Here is a 17,904-nt window from a genome sequence, read left to right as displayed (position 1 = left end):
CACTAACACTAACACACTCACACTAACACACTAACACACTAACACTAACAACCACATGCTAACACACGCACGCTAACACACTCACACTAACACACTCACACTAACAACCACACGCTAACACATTCACGCTAACACACTCACACTAACACACTAACACTAACACACTCACACTAACACACTCACACTAACAACCACACGCTAACACATTCACGCTAACACACTAACACTAACACACTAACACTAACACACTCACACTAACACACTAACACTAACACACTAACACACTAACACTAACACACTCACACTAACACACTAACACTAACACACTAACACTAACACACTAACACTAACACACTCACACTAACACACTAACACACTAACACTAACAACCACATGCTAACACACGCACACTAACACACTCACACTAACACACTCACACTAACACACTAACACTAACAACCACATGCTAACACACTAACGCTAACACACTCACGCTAACACACGCACGCTAACACACGCACGCTAACACACTCACGCTAACACTAACACACTCACACTAACACACTAACAACCACATGCTAACACACGCACGCTAACAACCACACACTAACACACGCACGCTAACACATTAACACACGCACGCTAACACACTCACACTAACACACTAACACACGCACACTAACACTAACACACGCACACTAACACTAACACACGCACACTAACACACGCACGCTAACACACTCACACTCACACTAACACACTAACACTAACAACCACATGCTAACACACACACGCTAACACACTCACACTAACACACTCACACTAACACACACACGCTAACACATTCACACTAACAACCACACGCTAACAAACTAACACTAACACACTCACACTAACAACCACATGCTAACACACTCACACTAACAACCACACGCTAACACACGCACACTAACACACACACGCTAACACACTCACACAAACAACCACACGCTAACACACTCACACTAACACACTCACGCTAACACACTCACGCTAACACACGCACACTAACACACTCACACTAACACTAACACACGCACGCTAACACACTCACACTAACAACCCCACGCTAACACACTCACACTAACAACCACACGCTAACACACTAACACTAACACACGCACACTAACACACGCACGCTAACACACTCACACTAACACACTCACACTAACACACTCACACTAACACACGCACGCTAACACACTAACGCTAACACACGCGCGCTAACACACGCACGCTAACACACTCACACTAACACATGCATCCTAACACACTAACACTAACACACGCACGCTAACACACTCACACTAACACACTCACACTAACACACTCACACTAACACACTCACACTAACACACTAACACACGCATGCTAACAAACTCACACTAACACACTAACACACGCATGCTAACACACTCACACTAACACACTAACACACTCACACTAACACACTCACACTAACACACTAACACACTCACACTAACACACTCACACTAACACACTAACACACGCATGCTAACAAACTCACACTAACACTAACACACACACGCTAACACACTCACACAAACAACCACACGCTAACACACTCACGCTAACACACACACGCTAACACACTCACACAAACAACCACACGCTAACACACTCACGCTAACACACACACGCTAACACACTCACACAAACAACCACACGCTAACACACTCACACTAACACTAACACACGCACGCTAACACACTCACACTAACAACCACACGCTAACACACTCACGCTAACACACTCACACTAACAACCACACGCTAACACACTCACACTAACACACTCACACTAACAACCACACGCTAACACACTCACACTAACACACTCACACTAACACACTCACGCTAACACACTCACACTAACAACCACACACTAACACACTCACGCTAACACACTCACACTAACAACCACACGCTAACACACTCACACTAACACACTCACACTAACACACGCACGCTAACACACTCACACTAACGCTAACACACGCGCGCTAACACACGCACGCTAACACACTCACACTAACACACGCATCCTAACACACTAACACTAACACACGCACGCTAACACACTCACACTAACACACTCACACTAACACACTCACACTAACACACTAACACACTCACACTAACACACTCACGCTAACACACTAACACTAACACACTCACACTAACACACTCACACTAACACACTCACGCTAACACACTCACACTGACACACTCACGCTAACACACTCACACTGACACACTCACGCTAACACACTCACGCTAACACACTCACACTAACACACTAACACACTCACACTAACACACTAACAACCACACACTAACACACTCACACTAACACACTAACACACTCACACTAACACACACTCACTAACAACCACACGCTAACACACTCACACTAACACACTCACACTAACACACACTCACTAACAACCACACGCTAACACACTCACACTAACACACTCACACTAACACACTCACGCTAACACACTCACACTAACACACTCACACTAACACACTCACGCTAACACACATACACTAACACACGAACACTAACACACATACACTAACACTAACACACGAACGCTAACACATTCACGCTAACACACTCATGCTAACACACTCACACTAACACACTCACGCTAACACACATACACTAACACTAACACACGAACACTAACACACATACACTAACACTAACACACGAACGCTAACACACTCACGCTAACACACTCATGCTAACACACATACACTAACACTAACACACGAACGCTAACACACTCACGCTAACACACATACACTAACACTAACACACGAACACTAACACACTCACACTAACACACTTACACTCACGCTAACACTCAGACTAATTCACTCAGACAGTAGTGAGAGTGTGCTGTATGGTTTATTAGACAGTTACAGCATTAAAACCTTTTGTGACGAGCTTCAGAACTTCCTCCCAGAACCAGCAGATCAGAGAACCTCCTGCAGTCAGACTGACTTCAGGTTCTGCAGGTTCAGATCAGGACGGGTTCTAAAGGCTTCCAGAACCTAATCTTTACATTAATATTAACAGAGTTTACTGTGCTTTGGAGCCCAAGCGGAACATCTCATTATTACAGATCTGCAGGGAGAGCTGGAGACGGACAGAGTTTAGGAGATCCCATTTTCACCGCTGCAGGAAAGAGAGACAGAGAGAGTGAGACAGAGAGAGAGAGAGAAAGAGAGAGAGAGAGAGAGATTAGGAATGTGAAAATATAGAGGCAGCATCAGGACCGATTGAACATCACTTACACATGAAGTTCTGGAACCATCTCTCTGAACGATTCACCAGACAGGATGTCCACTCCCTCAGACTCACCTTCTTACTCTTGTTTCTGTCACATGACCTGCAAACAGACAACAGACTGTCTTTAGACTCACTATCATCAGTCTATCTACCGCCAGTCTCATCTCCCGTCTACCGCCAGTCTCATCTCCCGTCTACCGCCAGTCTCATCTCCCGTCTACCGTCAGTCTCATCTCCCATCTACTGTCAGTTCCATCTCCTGTCCCGCCGTCAGTCTCATCTCCCATCTACCGTCAGTCTCATCTCCCATCTACCATCAGTCTCATCTCCCGTCCCGCCGTCAGTCTCATCTCCCATCTACCATCAGTCTCATCTCCCGTCCCGCCGTCAGTCTCATCTCCCATCTACAGCCAGTCTCATCTCCCATCTACCGTCAGTCTCATCTCCCATCTACCGTCAGTCTCATCTCCCGTCTACCATCAGTCTCATCTCCCATCTACCGTCAGTCTCATCTACAGTCTACCGTCAGTCTCATCTCCCATCTACCGTCAGTCTCATCTCCAGTCTACCGTCAGTCTCATCTCCCGTCTACCACTAGTATCATCTCCCATCTACCATCAGTCTCTTCTCCCATCTACCATCAGTCTCATCTCCCGTCTACCGCCAGTCTCATCTCCCGTCTACCGCCAGTCTCATCTCCCGTCTACCATCAGTCTCATCTCCCGTCTACCGCCAGTCTCATCTCCCGTCTACCGCCAGTCTCATCTCCCGTCTACCATCAGTCTCATCTCCCATTTACCGTCAGTCTCATCTACAGTCTACCGTCAGTCTCATCTCCCATCTACCGTCAGTCTCATCTCCAGTCTACCGTCAGTCTCATCTCCCGTCTACCGTCAGTCTCATCTCCCATCTACAGTCAGTTCCATCTCCCGTCCCGCCGTCAGTCTGATCTCCCGTCTACCGCCAGTCTCATCTCCCATCTACCATCAGTCTCATCTCCCGTCTACCATCAGTCTCATCTCCCGTCTACCGCCAGTCTCATCTCCCGTCTACCGCCAGTCTCATCTCCCGTCTACCGCCAGTCTCATCTCCCGTCTACCACCAGTCTCATCTCCCGTCTACCATCAGTCTCATCTCCCATCTACCATCAGTCTCATCTGCCTTCTACCGCCAGTCTCATCTCCCGTCTACCGCCAGTCTCATCTCCCATCTACCATCAGTCTCATCTCCCATCTACAGTCAGTTCCATCTCCTGTCCCGCCGTCAGTCTCATCTCCCATCTACCGTCAGTCTCATCTCCCATCTACCATCAGTCTCATCTCCTGTCTACCGCCAGTCTCATCTCCCGTCTACCGCCAGTCTCATCTCTCGTCTACCGCCAGTCTCATCTCCCATCTACTGTCAGTTCCATCTCCTGTCCCGCCGTCAGTCTCATCTCCCATCTACCGTCAGTCTCATCTCCCATCTACCATCAGTCTCATCTCCCGTCCCGCCGTCAGTCTTTTCTCCCGTCTACCACCAGTATCATCTCCCATCTACCATCAGTCTCATCTCCTGTCTACCGCCAGTCTCATCTCCCGTCTACCGTCAGTCTCATCTCCCATCTACTGTCAGTTCCATCTCCTGTCCCGCCGTCAGTCTCATCTCCCATCTACCGTCAGTCTCATCTCCCATCTACCATCAGTCTCATCTCCCGTCCCGCCGTCAGTCTTTTCTCCCGTCTACCACCAGTATCATCTCCCATCTACCATCAGTCTCATCTCCTGTCTACCGCCAGTCTCATCTCCCGTCTACCGCCAGTCTCATCTCCCGTCTACCATCAGTCTCATCGCCCGTCTACCGCCAATCTCATCTCCCGTCTACCGCCAGTCTCATCTCCCATCTACCATCAGTCTCATCTCCCGTCTACCGCCAGTCTCATCTCCCATCTACCATCAGTCTCATCTCCCATCTACAGTCAGTTCCATCTCCTGTCCCGCCGTCAGTCTCATCTGCCATCTACCACCAGTCTCATCTCCCGTCTACCGTCAGTCTCATCTCCCATCTACCGTCAGTTCCATCTCCTGTCCCGCCGTCAGTCTCATCTCCCATCTACCGTCAGTCTCATCTCCCATGTACCATCAGTCTCATCTCCCGTCCCGCCGTCAGTCTTTTCTCCCGTCTACCACCAGTATCATCTCCCATCTACCATCAGTCTCATCTCCCGTCTACCGCCAGTCTCATCTCCCGTCTACCATCAGTTTCATCTCCCATCTACCATCAGTCTCATCTCCCGTCTACCGTCAGTCTCATCTCCCATCTACCGTCAGTCTCATCTCCCATCTACCATCAGTCTCACCATGAGTCTCTCGAACATGGGGATCTCAGACAATGTGCTGTCATGGTTCAGATCGTACCTCACTGGGCGCTCGTTCAGGGTGTCATGGCAAGGACGGCTGTCCCCAGCCCACTCATTACCCACTGGGGTTCCCCAGGGTTCGGTACTGGGACCTCTTCTCTTCTCAATATACACCACCTCTCTAGGTCGGGTTATCCGCTCACATGGTTTTTCCTACCACTGCTTTGCTGACGACACTCAGCTATACCTGTCGTTCTCACCAGATGATCACTCAATCTCTGCACGAATATCACAGTGTCTCTCAGACATATCCGCATGGATGAAGGAACATCACCTCCAACTAAACCTCTCAAAGACTGAACTTCTGGTCATACCAGCAAAACCTTCTATTCAACACAACTTTGCCATAACCATCGACTCTCTCTCTCTCTCTCTCACCGACAAAGGTTGCTAGGAACCTGGGTGTCATGGTTGATGACCAGCTTCTCTTCACGCACCATGTGGCCTCAGTTGCTCGATCCTGCCGCTTTGCGCTTTACAACATCGGAAAAATTTGACCGTTTCTGACGCAACAGGCCACCCAACTCCTGGTACAAGCTGTGGTAATCTCACGCCTCGACTACTGCAATGCCGTACTAACTGGCCTCCCGGCCTGTGTAGTAAAACCACTACAGATGATTCAGAATGCAGCAGCACGTTTGGTCTTCAACCAACCAAAACGGGCACATGTCACTCCGCTGCTCATTGAGCTCCACTGGCTACCGGTTGCTGCTCGCATCAAATTCAAAGTGCTTACAATCGCCTACAAGGTGATGACAGTACAGGCTCCTTCCTACCTGCACTCGCTCCTGAAGGCTTACGCTACCTCCCGGCCGCTGCGCTCCTCCAATGAACGTCGCCTCGCTTTGCCAAACACTCACACAAAGCAATCCAGACTGTTCTCATACAGAGTTCCCCAATGGTGGAACAAACTACCTTCTACTACCAGATCAGGAGAATCTCTCGCTATCTTTAAGAAACTCCTGAAGACAGAGCTCTTCAAAGAGCACTTACTCTCCTAACACCTCTAACAAACTAACTAATTCTAACCTCATCTCCTTCTTCCTCTTCTCTACTCCTCTATCCCATTATTTCCCTCTGACCTCCTTAAAGGGATAGTTTGGTATTTTTGACATGAGTCTGTATGGCATCATAACCAGTGTCGTGCATCCACACTGACTTACCCCCCACAGCGTCCTGTGAGCCGAGTTCTTGTCCAGTTTAGGTCAAAGCGAAAGTAGTCCAGCATGTTTGCTGGGGTCAGGAAAATAACTCCTTTTTCTTCCCAAAGCAGTACGTGTTCAAAAGAGTGATTTATTTACATCACAAAAAACTAACCCTGCAAAAGTCACGCCTCGTAAATCACTTGGGTCCTACTTTCTCTCGTTCCATATCAATGCACGCAGCGCTGCAACCTGACAGCTAGCCTACGTGTTTGGGTCGCTTTGTTTACTTCTCGCCTCGAGAACATATCTGACTACGAGAGTGACGAGGAAAACATTGATCACCGCTCAGAGCCACGGGGATATCTTTATGAACCCGAGTATACAGATGTTGAACTTCGCCAAATGGAATTAGCTTTTTTATTTTTTCCACTTTTGTGTCCACATGGATGCCCAGCGCTAGTACCCAAAGTTTCCTCAGAGCAACATCAGTCACAGGAAAACGATGAAAACTCTGCGGAGAATCAGCCACATCTTTGTTGCTACAGCCTGGATAGTCACAAGTCCGCACCATTTTAACACACACACACACACACCTAGCTATATATATATATATATATATATATATATATGTGTTTACAAAGCTTATAAAAGCCAATAGACTTCTCCCTAAAGTTAGCTCGTTTGCGTTGCTAGTCTGAACACAGCTGCTAAGCACTGCCAAAACACAGAACAAGTTGACGCGTGCACAGCTCGCTGTCAGAATGACGCGCACTGATACGAAATGAGAGAAAGTAGGACCCAAGTGATTTACGAGGCGTGACTTTTGCAGGGTTAGTTTTTTGTGATGTAAATAAATCACTCTTTTGAACACGTACTGCTTTGGGAAGAAAAAGGAGTTATTTTCCTGACCCCAGCAAAAATGCCGGACTATTTTCGCTTTGACCTAAACTGGACAAGAACTCGGCTCACAGGACGCTGTGGGGGGTAAGTCAGTGTGGATGCACGACACTGGTTATGATGATGCCATACAGACTCATGTCAAAAATACCGAACTATCCCTTTAAGGCCCTATCTATAGATGCTTTATTTTTAACTTCTATTATTTTTGTACTTAACCTCTTCTATTATTTGCACTTCAATATTGTAAGTCGCTTTGGACAAAAGCGTCTGCCAAATGTAATGTAATGTAATGTAATGTAATAATGTAATCTCCTGTCTACCGCCAGTCTCATCTCCTTTCTACCGTCAGTCTCATCTCCCCTCTACCATCAGTCTCATCTCCTGTCTACCGCCAATCTCATCTCCTGTCTACCGCCAATTTCATCTCCCGTCTACCATCAGTCTCATCTCCCGTCTACCGCCAGTCTCATCTCCCATCTACCGCCAGTCTCATCTCCCATCTACCATCAGTCTCATCTCCTGTCTACCGCCAGTCTCATTTCCCGTCTACCATCAGTCTCATCTGCCTTCTACTGTCAGTCTCATCTCCCATCTACCATCAATCTCATCTCCCGTCTACCGCCAGTTTCATCTCCCATCTACCATCAGTCTCATTCCCGTCTACCGTCAGTGTCATCTCCTGTCTACCGTCAGTCTCATCTCCCATCTACCATCAGTCTCATCTCCCGTCTACCGCCAGTCTCATCTCCCATCTACCATGAGTCTCATCTCCCGTCTACCGCCAGTCTCATCTCCCATCTACCATCAGTCTCATCTGCCATCTACTGTCAGTTACATCTCCTGCCCCACCGTCAGTCTCATCTCCCCTCTACCATCAGTCTCATCTCCCGTCTACCGCCAGTCTCATCTCCCATCTACCATCAGTCTCATCTCCTGTCTACCGCCAATCTCATCTCCCGTCTACCATCAGTCTCATCTCCCGCCTACCATCAGTCTCATCTGCCATCTACCGCCAGTCTCATCTCCCGTCTACCGCCAGTCTCATCTCCCATCTACCATCAGTCTCATCTCCTGTCTACCGCCAGTCTCATCTCCCATCTACCATCAGTCTCATCTCCCGTCTACTGCCAGTCTCATCTCCAGTCTACCGCCAGTCTCATCTCCCGTCTACCGTCAGTCTCATCTCTCATCTACCGCCAGTCTCATCTCCCGTTTGCCGTCAGTCTCATCTCCCATCTACTGTCAGTTCCATCTCCTGTCCCGCCGTCAGTCTCATCTCCCATCTTCCGTCAGTCTCATCTACCATCAGTCTCATCTGCCATCTACTGTCAGTTACATCTCCTGCCCCACCGTCAGTCTCATCTCCCGTCTACCGCCAGTCTCATCTCTCGTCTACCGCCAGTCTCATCTCCCATCTACTGTCAGTTCCATCTCCTGTCCCGCCGTCAGTCTCATCTCCCATCTACCGTCAGTCTCATCTCCCATCTACCATCAGTCTCATCTCCCGTCCCGCCGTCAGTCTTTTCTCCCGTCTACCACCAGTATCATCTCCCATCTACCATCAGTCTCATCTCCTGTCTACCGCCAGTCTCATCTCCCGTCTACCGTCAGTCTCATCTCCCATCTACTGTCAGTTCCATCTCCTGTCCCGCCGTCAGTCTCATCTCCCATCTACCGTCAGTCTCATCTCCCATCTACCATCAGTCTCATCTCCCGTCCCGCCGTCAGTCTTTTCTCCCGTCTACCACCAGTATCATCTCCCATCTACCATCAGTCTCATCTCCTGTCTACCGCCAGTCTCATCTCCCGTCTACCGCCAGTCTCATCTCCCGTCTACCATCAGTCTCATCGCCCGTCTACCGCCAATCTCATCTCCCGTCTACCGCCAGTCTCATCTCCCATCTACCATCAGTCTCATCTCCCGTCTACCGCCAGTCTCATCTCCCATCTACCATCAGTCTCATCTCCCATCTACAGTCAGTTCCATCTCCTGTCCCGCCGTCAGTCTCATCTGCCATCTACCACCAGTCTCATCTCCCGTCTACCGTCAGTCTCATCTCCCATCTACCGTCAGTTCCATCTCCTGTCCCGCCGTCAGTCTCATCTCCCATCTACCGTCAGTCTCATCTCCCATGTACCATCAGTCTCATCTCCCGTCCCGCTGTCAGTCTTTTCTCCCGTCTACCACCAGTATCATCTCCCATCTACCATCAGTCTCATCTCCCGTCTACCGCCAGTCTCATCTCCCGTCTACCATCAGTTTCATCTCCCATCTACCATCAGTCTCATCTCCCGTCTACCGTCAGTCTCATCTCCCATCTACCGTCAGTCTCATCTCCCATCTACCATCAGTCTCACCATGAGTCTCTCGAACATGGGGATCTCAGACAATGTGCTGTCATGGTTCAGATCGTACCTCACTGGGCGCTCGTTCAGGGTGTCATGGCAAGGACGGCTGTCCCCAGCCCACTCATTACCCACTGGGGTTCCCCAGGGTTCGGTACTGGGACCTCTTCTCTTCTCAATATACACCACCTCTCTAGGTCGGGTTATCCGCTCACATGGTTTTTCCTACCACTGCTTTGCTGACGACACTCAGCTATACCTGTCGTTCTCACCAGATGATCACTCAATCTCTGCACGAATATCACAGTGTCTCTCAGACATATCCGCATGGATGAAGGAACATCACCTCCAACTAAACCTCTCAAAGACTGAACTTCTGGTCATACCAGCAAAACCTTCTATTCAACACAACTTTGCCATAACCATCGACTCTCTCTCTCTCTCTCTCACCGACAAAGGTTGCTAGGAACCTGGGTGTCATGGTTGATGACCAGCTTCTCTTCACGCACCATGTGGCCTCAGTTGCTCGATCCTGCCGCTTTGCGCTTTACAACATCGGAAAAATTTGACCGTTTCTGACGCAACAGGCCACCCAACTCCTGGTACAAGCTGTGGTAATCTCACGCCTCGACTACTGCAATGCCGTACTAACTGGCCTCCCGGCCTGTGTAGTAAAACCACTACAGATGATTCAGAATGCAGCAGCACGTTTGGTCTTCAACCAACCAAAACGGGCACATGTCACTCCGCTGCTCATTGAGCTCCACTGGCTACCGGTTGCTGCTCGCATCAAATTCAAAGTGCTTACAATCGCCTACAAGGTGATGACAGTACAGGCTCCTTCCTACCTGCACTCGCTCCTGAAGGCTTACGCTACCTCCCGGCCGCTGCGCTCCTCCAATGAACGTCGCCTCGCTTTGCCAAACACTCACACAAAGCAATCCAGACTGTTCTCATACAGAGTTCCCCAATGGTGGAACAAACTACCTTCTACTACCAGATCAGGAGAATCTCTCGCTATCTTTAAGAAACTCCTGAAGACAGAGCTCTTCAAAGAGCACTTACTCTCCTAACACCTCTAACAAACTAACTAATTCTAACCTCATCTCCTTCTTCCTCTTCTCTACTCCTCTATCCCATTATTTCCCTCTGACCTCCTTAAAGGGATAGTTCGGTATTTTTGACATGAGTCTGTATGGCATCATAACCAGTGTCGTGCATCCACACTGACTTACCCCCCACAGCGTCCTGTGAGCCGAGTTCTTGTCCAGTTTAGGTCAAAGCGAAAGTAGTCCAGCATGTTTGCTGGGGTCAGGAAAATAACTCCTTTTTCTTCCCAAAGCAGTACGTGTTCAAAAGAGTGATTTATTTACATCACAAAAAACTAACCCTGCAAAAGTCACGCCTCGTAAATCACTTGGGTCCTACTTTCTCTCGTTCCATATCAATGCACGCAGCGCTGCAACCTGACAGCTAGCCTACGTGTTTGGGTCGCTTTGTTTACTTCTCGCCTCGAGAACATGTCTGACTACCAGAGTGACGAGGAAAACATTGATCACCGCTCAGAGCCACGGGGATATCTTTATGAACCCGAGTATACAGATGTTGAACTTCGCCAAATGGAATTAGCTTTTTTATTTTTTCCACTTTTGTGTCCACATGGATGCCCAGCGCTAGTACCCAAAGTTTCCTCAGAGCAACATCAGTCACAGGAAAACGATGAAAACTCTGCGGAGAATCAGCCACATCTTTGTTGCTACAGCCTGGATAGTCACAAGTCCGCACCATTTTAACACACACACACACACACCTAGCTATATATATATATATATATATATATATATATGTGTTTACAAAGCTTATAAAAGCCAATAGACTTCTCCCTAAAGTTAGCTCGTTTGCGTTGCTAGTCTGAACACAGCTGCTAAGCACTGCCAAAACACAGAACAAGTTGACGCGTGCACAGCTCGCTGTCAGAATGACGCGCACTGATACGAAATGAGAGAAAGTAGGACCCAAGTGATTTACGAGGCGTGACTTTTGCAGGGTTAGTTTTTTGTGATGTAAATAAATCACTCTTTTGAACACGTACTGCTTTGGGAAGAAAAAGGAGTTATTTTCCTGACCCCAGCAAAAATGCCGGACTATTTTCGCTTTGACCTAAACTGGACAAGAACTCGGCTCACAGGACGCTGTGGGGGGTAAGTCAGTGTGGATGCACGACACTGGTTATGATGATGCCATACAGACTCATGTCAAAAATACCGAACTATCCCTTTAAGGCCCTATCTATAGATGCTTTATTTTTAACTTCTATTATTTTTGTACTTAACCTCTTCTATTATTTGCACTTCAATATTGTAAGTCGCTTTGGACAAAAGCGTCTGCCAAATGTAATGTAATGTAATGTAATGTAATAATGTAATCTCCTGTCTACCGCCAGTCTCATCTCCTTTCTACCGTCAGTCTCATCTCCCCTCTACCATCAGTCTCATCTCCTGTCTACCGCCAATCTCATCTCCTGTCTACCGCCAATTTCATCTCCCGTCTACCATCAGTCTCATCTCCCGTCTACCATCAGTCTCATCTCCTGTCTACCGCCAATCTCATCTCCTGTCTACCGCCAATTTCATCTCCCCTCTACCATCAGTCTCATCTCCTGTCTACCGCCAATCTCATCTCCTGTCTACCGCCAATTTCATCTCCCCTCTACCATCAGTCTCATCTCCTGTCTACCGCCAATCTCATCTCCTGTCTACCGCCAATTTCATCTCCCGTCTACCATCAGTCTCATCTCCCGTCTACCGCCAGTCTCATCTCCCATCTACCGCCAGTCTCATCTCCCATCTACCGCCAGTCTCATCTCCCATCTACCATCAGTCTCATCTCCTGTCTACCGCCAGTCTCATTTCCCGTCTACCATCAGTCTCATCTGCCTTCTACTGTCAGTCTCATCTCCCATCTACCATCAATCTCATCTCCCGTCTACCGCCAGTTTCATCTCCCATCTACCATCAGTCTCATCTCCCGTCTACCGTCAGTGTCATCTCCTGTCTACCGTCAGTCTCATCTCCCATCTACCATCAGTCTCATCTCCCGTCTACCGCCAGTCTCATCTCCCATCTACCATGAGTCTCATCTCCCGTCTACCGCCAGTCTCATCTCCCATCTACCATCAGTCTCATCTGCCATCTACTGTCAGTTACATCTCCTGCCCCACCGTCAGTCTCATCTCCCCTCTACCATCAGTCTCATCTCCCGTCTACCGCCAGTCTCATCTCCCATCTACCATCAGTCTCATCTCCTGTCTACCGCCAATCTCATCTCCCGTCTACCATCAGTCTCATCTCCCGCCTACCATCAGTCTCATCTGCCATCTACCACCAGTCTCATCTCCCGTCTACCGCCAGTCTCATCTCCCATCTACCATCAGTCTCATCTCCTGTCTACCGCCAGTCTCATCTCCCATCTACCATCAGTCTCATCTCCCGTCTACTGCCAGTCTCATCTCCCGTCTACCGCCAGTCTCATCTCTCATCTACCGCCAGTCTCATCTCCCGTTTGCCGTCAGTCTCATCTCCCATCTACTGTCAGTTCCATCTCCTGTCCCGCCGTCAGTCTCATCTCCCATCTTCCGTCAGTCTCATCTACCATCAGTCTCATCTCCCGTCCCGCCATCAGTCTCATCTCCCGTCTACCGTCAGTCTCATCTCCCGTCTACCGCCAGTCTCATCTCCCATCTACCGTCAGTCTCATCTCCCATCTACTGTCAGTTCCATCTCCTGTCCTGCCGTCAGTCTCATCTCCCATCAACCGTCAGTCTCATCTCCCATCAACCGTCAGTCTCATCTCCCATCAACCGTCAGTCTCATCTCCCATCTACCATCAGTCTCGTCTCCCGTCCCGCCATCAGTCTCATCTCCCGTCTACCGCCAGTCTCATCTCCCATCTACCATCAGTCTCATCTCCTGTCTACCGCCAGTCTCATCTCCCATCTACCATCAGTCTCATCTCCCGTCTACTGCCAGTCTCATCTCCAGTCTACCGCCAGTCTCATCTCCCGTCTACCATCAGTCTCATCTCCCGTTTACCGTCAGTCTCATCTCCCATCTACTGTCAGTTCCATCTCCTGTCCCGCCGTCAGTCTCATCTCCCATCTTCCGTCAGTCTCATCTACCATCAGTCTCATCTCCCGTCCCGCCATCAGTCTCATCTCCCGTCTACCGCCAGTCTCATCTCCCATCTACCATCAGTCTCATCTCCCGTCTACCGCCAGTCTCATCTCCCGTCTACCGCCAGTCTCATCTCCCGTCTACCGCCAGTCTCATCTCCCGTCTACTGCCAGTCTCATCTCCCGTCTACCGCCAGTCTCATCTCCCGTCTACCGCCAGTCTCATCTCCCGTCTACCGTCAGTCTCATCTCCCGTCTACCGCCAGTCTCATCTCCCGTCTTCCGCCAGTCTCATCTCCTGTCTACCGTCAGTCTCATCTCCCGTCTACCGCCAGTCTCATCTTCCATCTACCGTCAGTCACATCTCCCATCTACTGTCAGTTCCATCTCCTGTCCTGCCGTCAGTCTCATCTCCCATCAACCGTCAGTCTCATCTCCCATCAACCGTCAGTCTCGTCTCCCGTCCCGCCGTCAGTCTCATCTCCCGTCTACCGCCAGTCTCATCTCCCATCTACCATCAGTCTCATCTCCTGTCTACCGCCAGTCTCATCTCCCATCTACCATCAGTCTCATCTCCCGTCTACTGCCAGTCTCATCTCCAGTCTACCGCCAGTCTCATCTCCCGTCTACCATCAGTCTCATCTCCCGTTTACCGTCGGTCTCATCTCCCATCTACTGTCAGTTCCATCTCCTGTCCCGCCGTCAGTCTCATCTCCCATCTTCCGTCAGTCTCATCTACCATCAGTCTCATCTCCCGTCCCGCCATCAGTCTCATCTCCCGTCTACCGCCAGTCTCATCTCCCATCTACCATCAGTCTCATCTCCCGTCTACCGCCAGTCTCATCTCCCGTCTACCGCCAGTCTCATCTCCCATCTACCATCAGTCTCATCTCCCGTCTACCGCCAGTCTCATCTCCCGTCTACCGCCAGTCTCATCTCCCGTCTACCGCCAGTCTCATCTCCCGTCTACCGCCAGTCTCATCTCCCGTCTACCGTCAGTCTCATCTCCCGTCTACCGTCAGTCTCATCTCCCGTCTACGGTCAGTCTCATCTCCCGTCTACCGCCAGTCTCATCTCCCGTCTACCGCCAGTCTCATCTCCCGTCTACCGCCAGTCTCATCTCCCGTCTACCGTCAGTCTCATCTCCCATCTACTGTCAGTTCCATCTCCTGTCCTGCCGTCAGTCTCATCTCCCATCAACCGTCAGTCTCATCTCCCATCAACCGTCAGTCTCATCTCCCATCTACCATCAGTCTCATCTCCCATCTACCATCAGTCTCATCTCCCGTCTACCATCAGTCTCATCTCCCGTCTACCGCCAGTCTCATCTCCCGTCTACCGCCAGTCTCATCTCCCATCTACCGCCAGTCTCATCTCCCATCTACCGCCAGTCTCATCTCCCGTCTACCGCCAGTCTCATCTCCCGTCTACCGCCAGTCTCATCTCCCATCTACCGCCAGTCTCATCTCCCGTCTACCGCCAGTCTCATCTCCCATCTACCATCAGTCTCATCTCCCGTCTACCGCCAGTCTCATCTCCCGTCTACCGCCAGTCTCATCTCCCGTCTACCATCAGTCTCATCTCCTGTCTACCGCCAGTCTCATCTCCCATCTACCATAAGCCTCATCTCCCGTCTACTGCCAGTCTCATCTCCAGTCTACCGCCAGTCTCATCTCCCGTCTACCGTCAGTCTCATCTCCCGTTTACCGTCAGTCTCATCTCCCATCTACTGTCAGTTCCATCTCCTGTCCCGCCGTCAGTCTCATCTCCCATCTTCCGTCAGTCTCATCTACCATCAGTCTCATCTCCCGTCCCGCCATCAGTCTCATCTCCCGTCTACCGCCAGTCTCATCTCCCGTCTACCATCAGTCTCATCTCCCGTCTACCGCCAGTCTCATCTCCCGTCTACCGCCAGTCTCATCTCCCATCTACCATCAGTCTCATCTCCCGTCTACTGCCAGTCTCATCTCCCGTCTACCGCCAGTCTCATCTCCCGTCTACCGCCAGTCTCATCTCCCATCTACCGTCAGTCTCATCTCCCGTCTACCGTCAGTCTAATCTCCCGTCTACCGTCAGTCTCATCTCCCGTCTACTGTCAGTCTCATTTCCCGTCTACCGTCAGTCTCATCTCCCGTCTACCGCCAGTCTCATCTCCCGTCTACCGTCAGTCTCATCTCCCATCTACTGTCAGTTCCATCTCCTGTCCCGCCGTCAGTCTCATCTCCCATCAACCGTCAGTCTCATCTCCCGTCTACCGTCAGTCTCATCTCCCATCTACTGTCAGTTCCATCTCCTGTCCCGCCGTCAGTCTCATCTCCCATCAACCGTCAGTCTCATCTCCCATCAACTGTCAGTCTCATCTCCCATCTACCATCAGTCTCGTCTCCCGTCCCGCCGTCAGTCTCATCTCCCGTCTACCGCCAGTCTCATCTACTGTCTACCGCCAGTCTCATCTCCCATCTAACATCAGTCTCATCTCCCGTCTACCGCCAGTCTCATCTCCCATCTACCATCAGTCTCATCTCCCGTCTACCGCCAGTCTCATCTCCCTTCTACCGCCAGTCTCATCTCCCGTCTACCGCCAGTCTCATCTCCCATCTACCGCCAGTCTCATCTCCCATCTAAAGTCAGTTCCATCTCCTGTCCCGCCGTCAGTCTCATCTCCCATCTACCATCAGTCTCATCTCCCGTCTACCGCCAGTCTCATCTCCCTTCTACCGCCAGTCTCATCTCCCGTCTACCACCAGTCTCATCTCCCATCTACCATCAGTCTCATCTCCCGTCTACCGCCAGTTTCATCTCCCGTCTACCATCAGTCTCATCTCCCGTCCCGCCGTCAGTCTCATCTCCCATCTACCGTCAGTCTCATCTCCCATCTACCATCAGTCTCATCTCCCGTCCCGCCGTCAGTCTCATCTCCCGTCTACCACCAGTCTCATCTCCCATCTACCATCAGTCTCATCTCCCGTCTACCGCCAGTCTCATCTCCCATCTACCATCAGTTTCATCTCCCATCTACCATCAGTCTCATCTCCCGTCTACCATCAGTCTCATCTCCTGTCTACCGTCAGTCTCATCTCCCATCTACCATCAGTCTCATCTCCCGTCTACTGCCAGTCTCATCTCCCATCTACCATGAGTCTCATCTCCCATCTACCGCCAGTCTCATCTCCCGTCTACCGCCAGTCTCATCTCCCGTCTACCGCCAGTCTCATCTCCAGTCTACCATCAGTCTCATCTCCCATCTACCATCAGTTTCAACTGCCATCTACTGTCAGTTCCATTTCCTGCCCCGCCGTCAGTCTCATCTCCCCTCTACCGTCAGTCTCATCTCCCGTCTACCGCCAGTCTCATCTCCCATCTACCATCAGTCTCATCTCCCGTCTACCGCCAATCTCATCTCCCGTCTACCATCAGTCTCATCTCCCGTCTACCATCAGTCTCATCTGCCATCTACCACCAGTCTCATCTCCCGTCTACTGTCAGTCTCATCTCCCATCTACCATCAGTCTCATCTCCCGTCTACCGCCAGTCTCATCTCCCGTCTACCGCCAATCTCATCTCCCATCTACCATCAGTCT

General features: G+C 50.2%; 1 protein-coding gene across 1 annotated transcript in view; it reads right to left on the bottom strand.

Moving 5' to 3' along the window:
* Positions 1-2,826: 2,826 nt before the first annotated feature.
* The window catches only part of sparcl2 (SPARC-like 2), a gene marked incomplete at its 5' end in the record, with an annotated part of 22,462 nt that continues 7,384 nt past the window's right edge, over positions 2,827-17,904 (bottom strand). The window contains 2 exons of the mRNA XM_049474161.1: positions 2,827-3,249; positions 3,369-3,463. Coding sequence (XP_049330118.1) covers positions 3,191-3,249; positions 3,369-3,463 — 154 coding nt within the window. The remainder of the gene's footprint in view (positions 3,250-3,368; positions 3,464-17,904) is intronic.

Source organism: Astyanax mexicanus, unplaced genomic scaffold, assembly GCF_023375975.1.
Source record: "Astyanax mexicanus isolate ESR-SI-001 unplaced genomic scaffold, AstMex3_surface scaffold_62, whole genome shotgun sequence".
NCBI classification, from domain to species: domain Eukaryota; kingdom Metazoa; phylum Chordata; class Actinopteri; order Characiformes; family Acestrorhamphidae; genus Astyanax; species Astyanax mexicanus.
The sequence above is the reverse complement of the archived record's forward strand: the minus strand, read 5'-3'. Positions and strand labels throughout refer to the sequence as shown.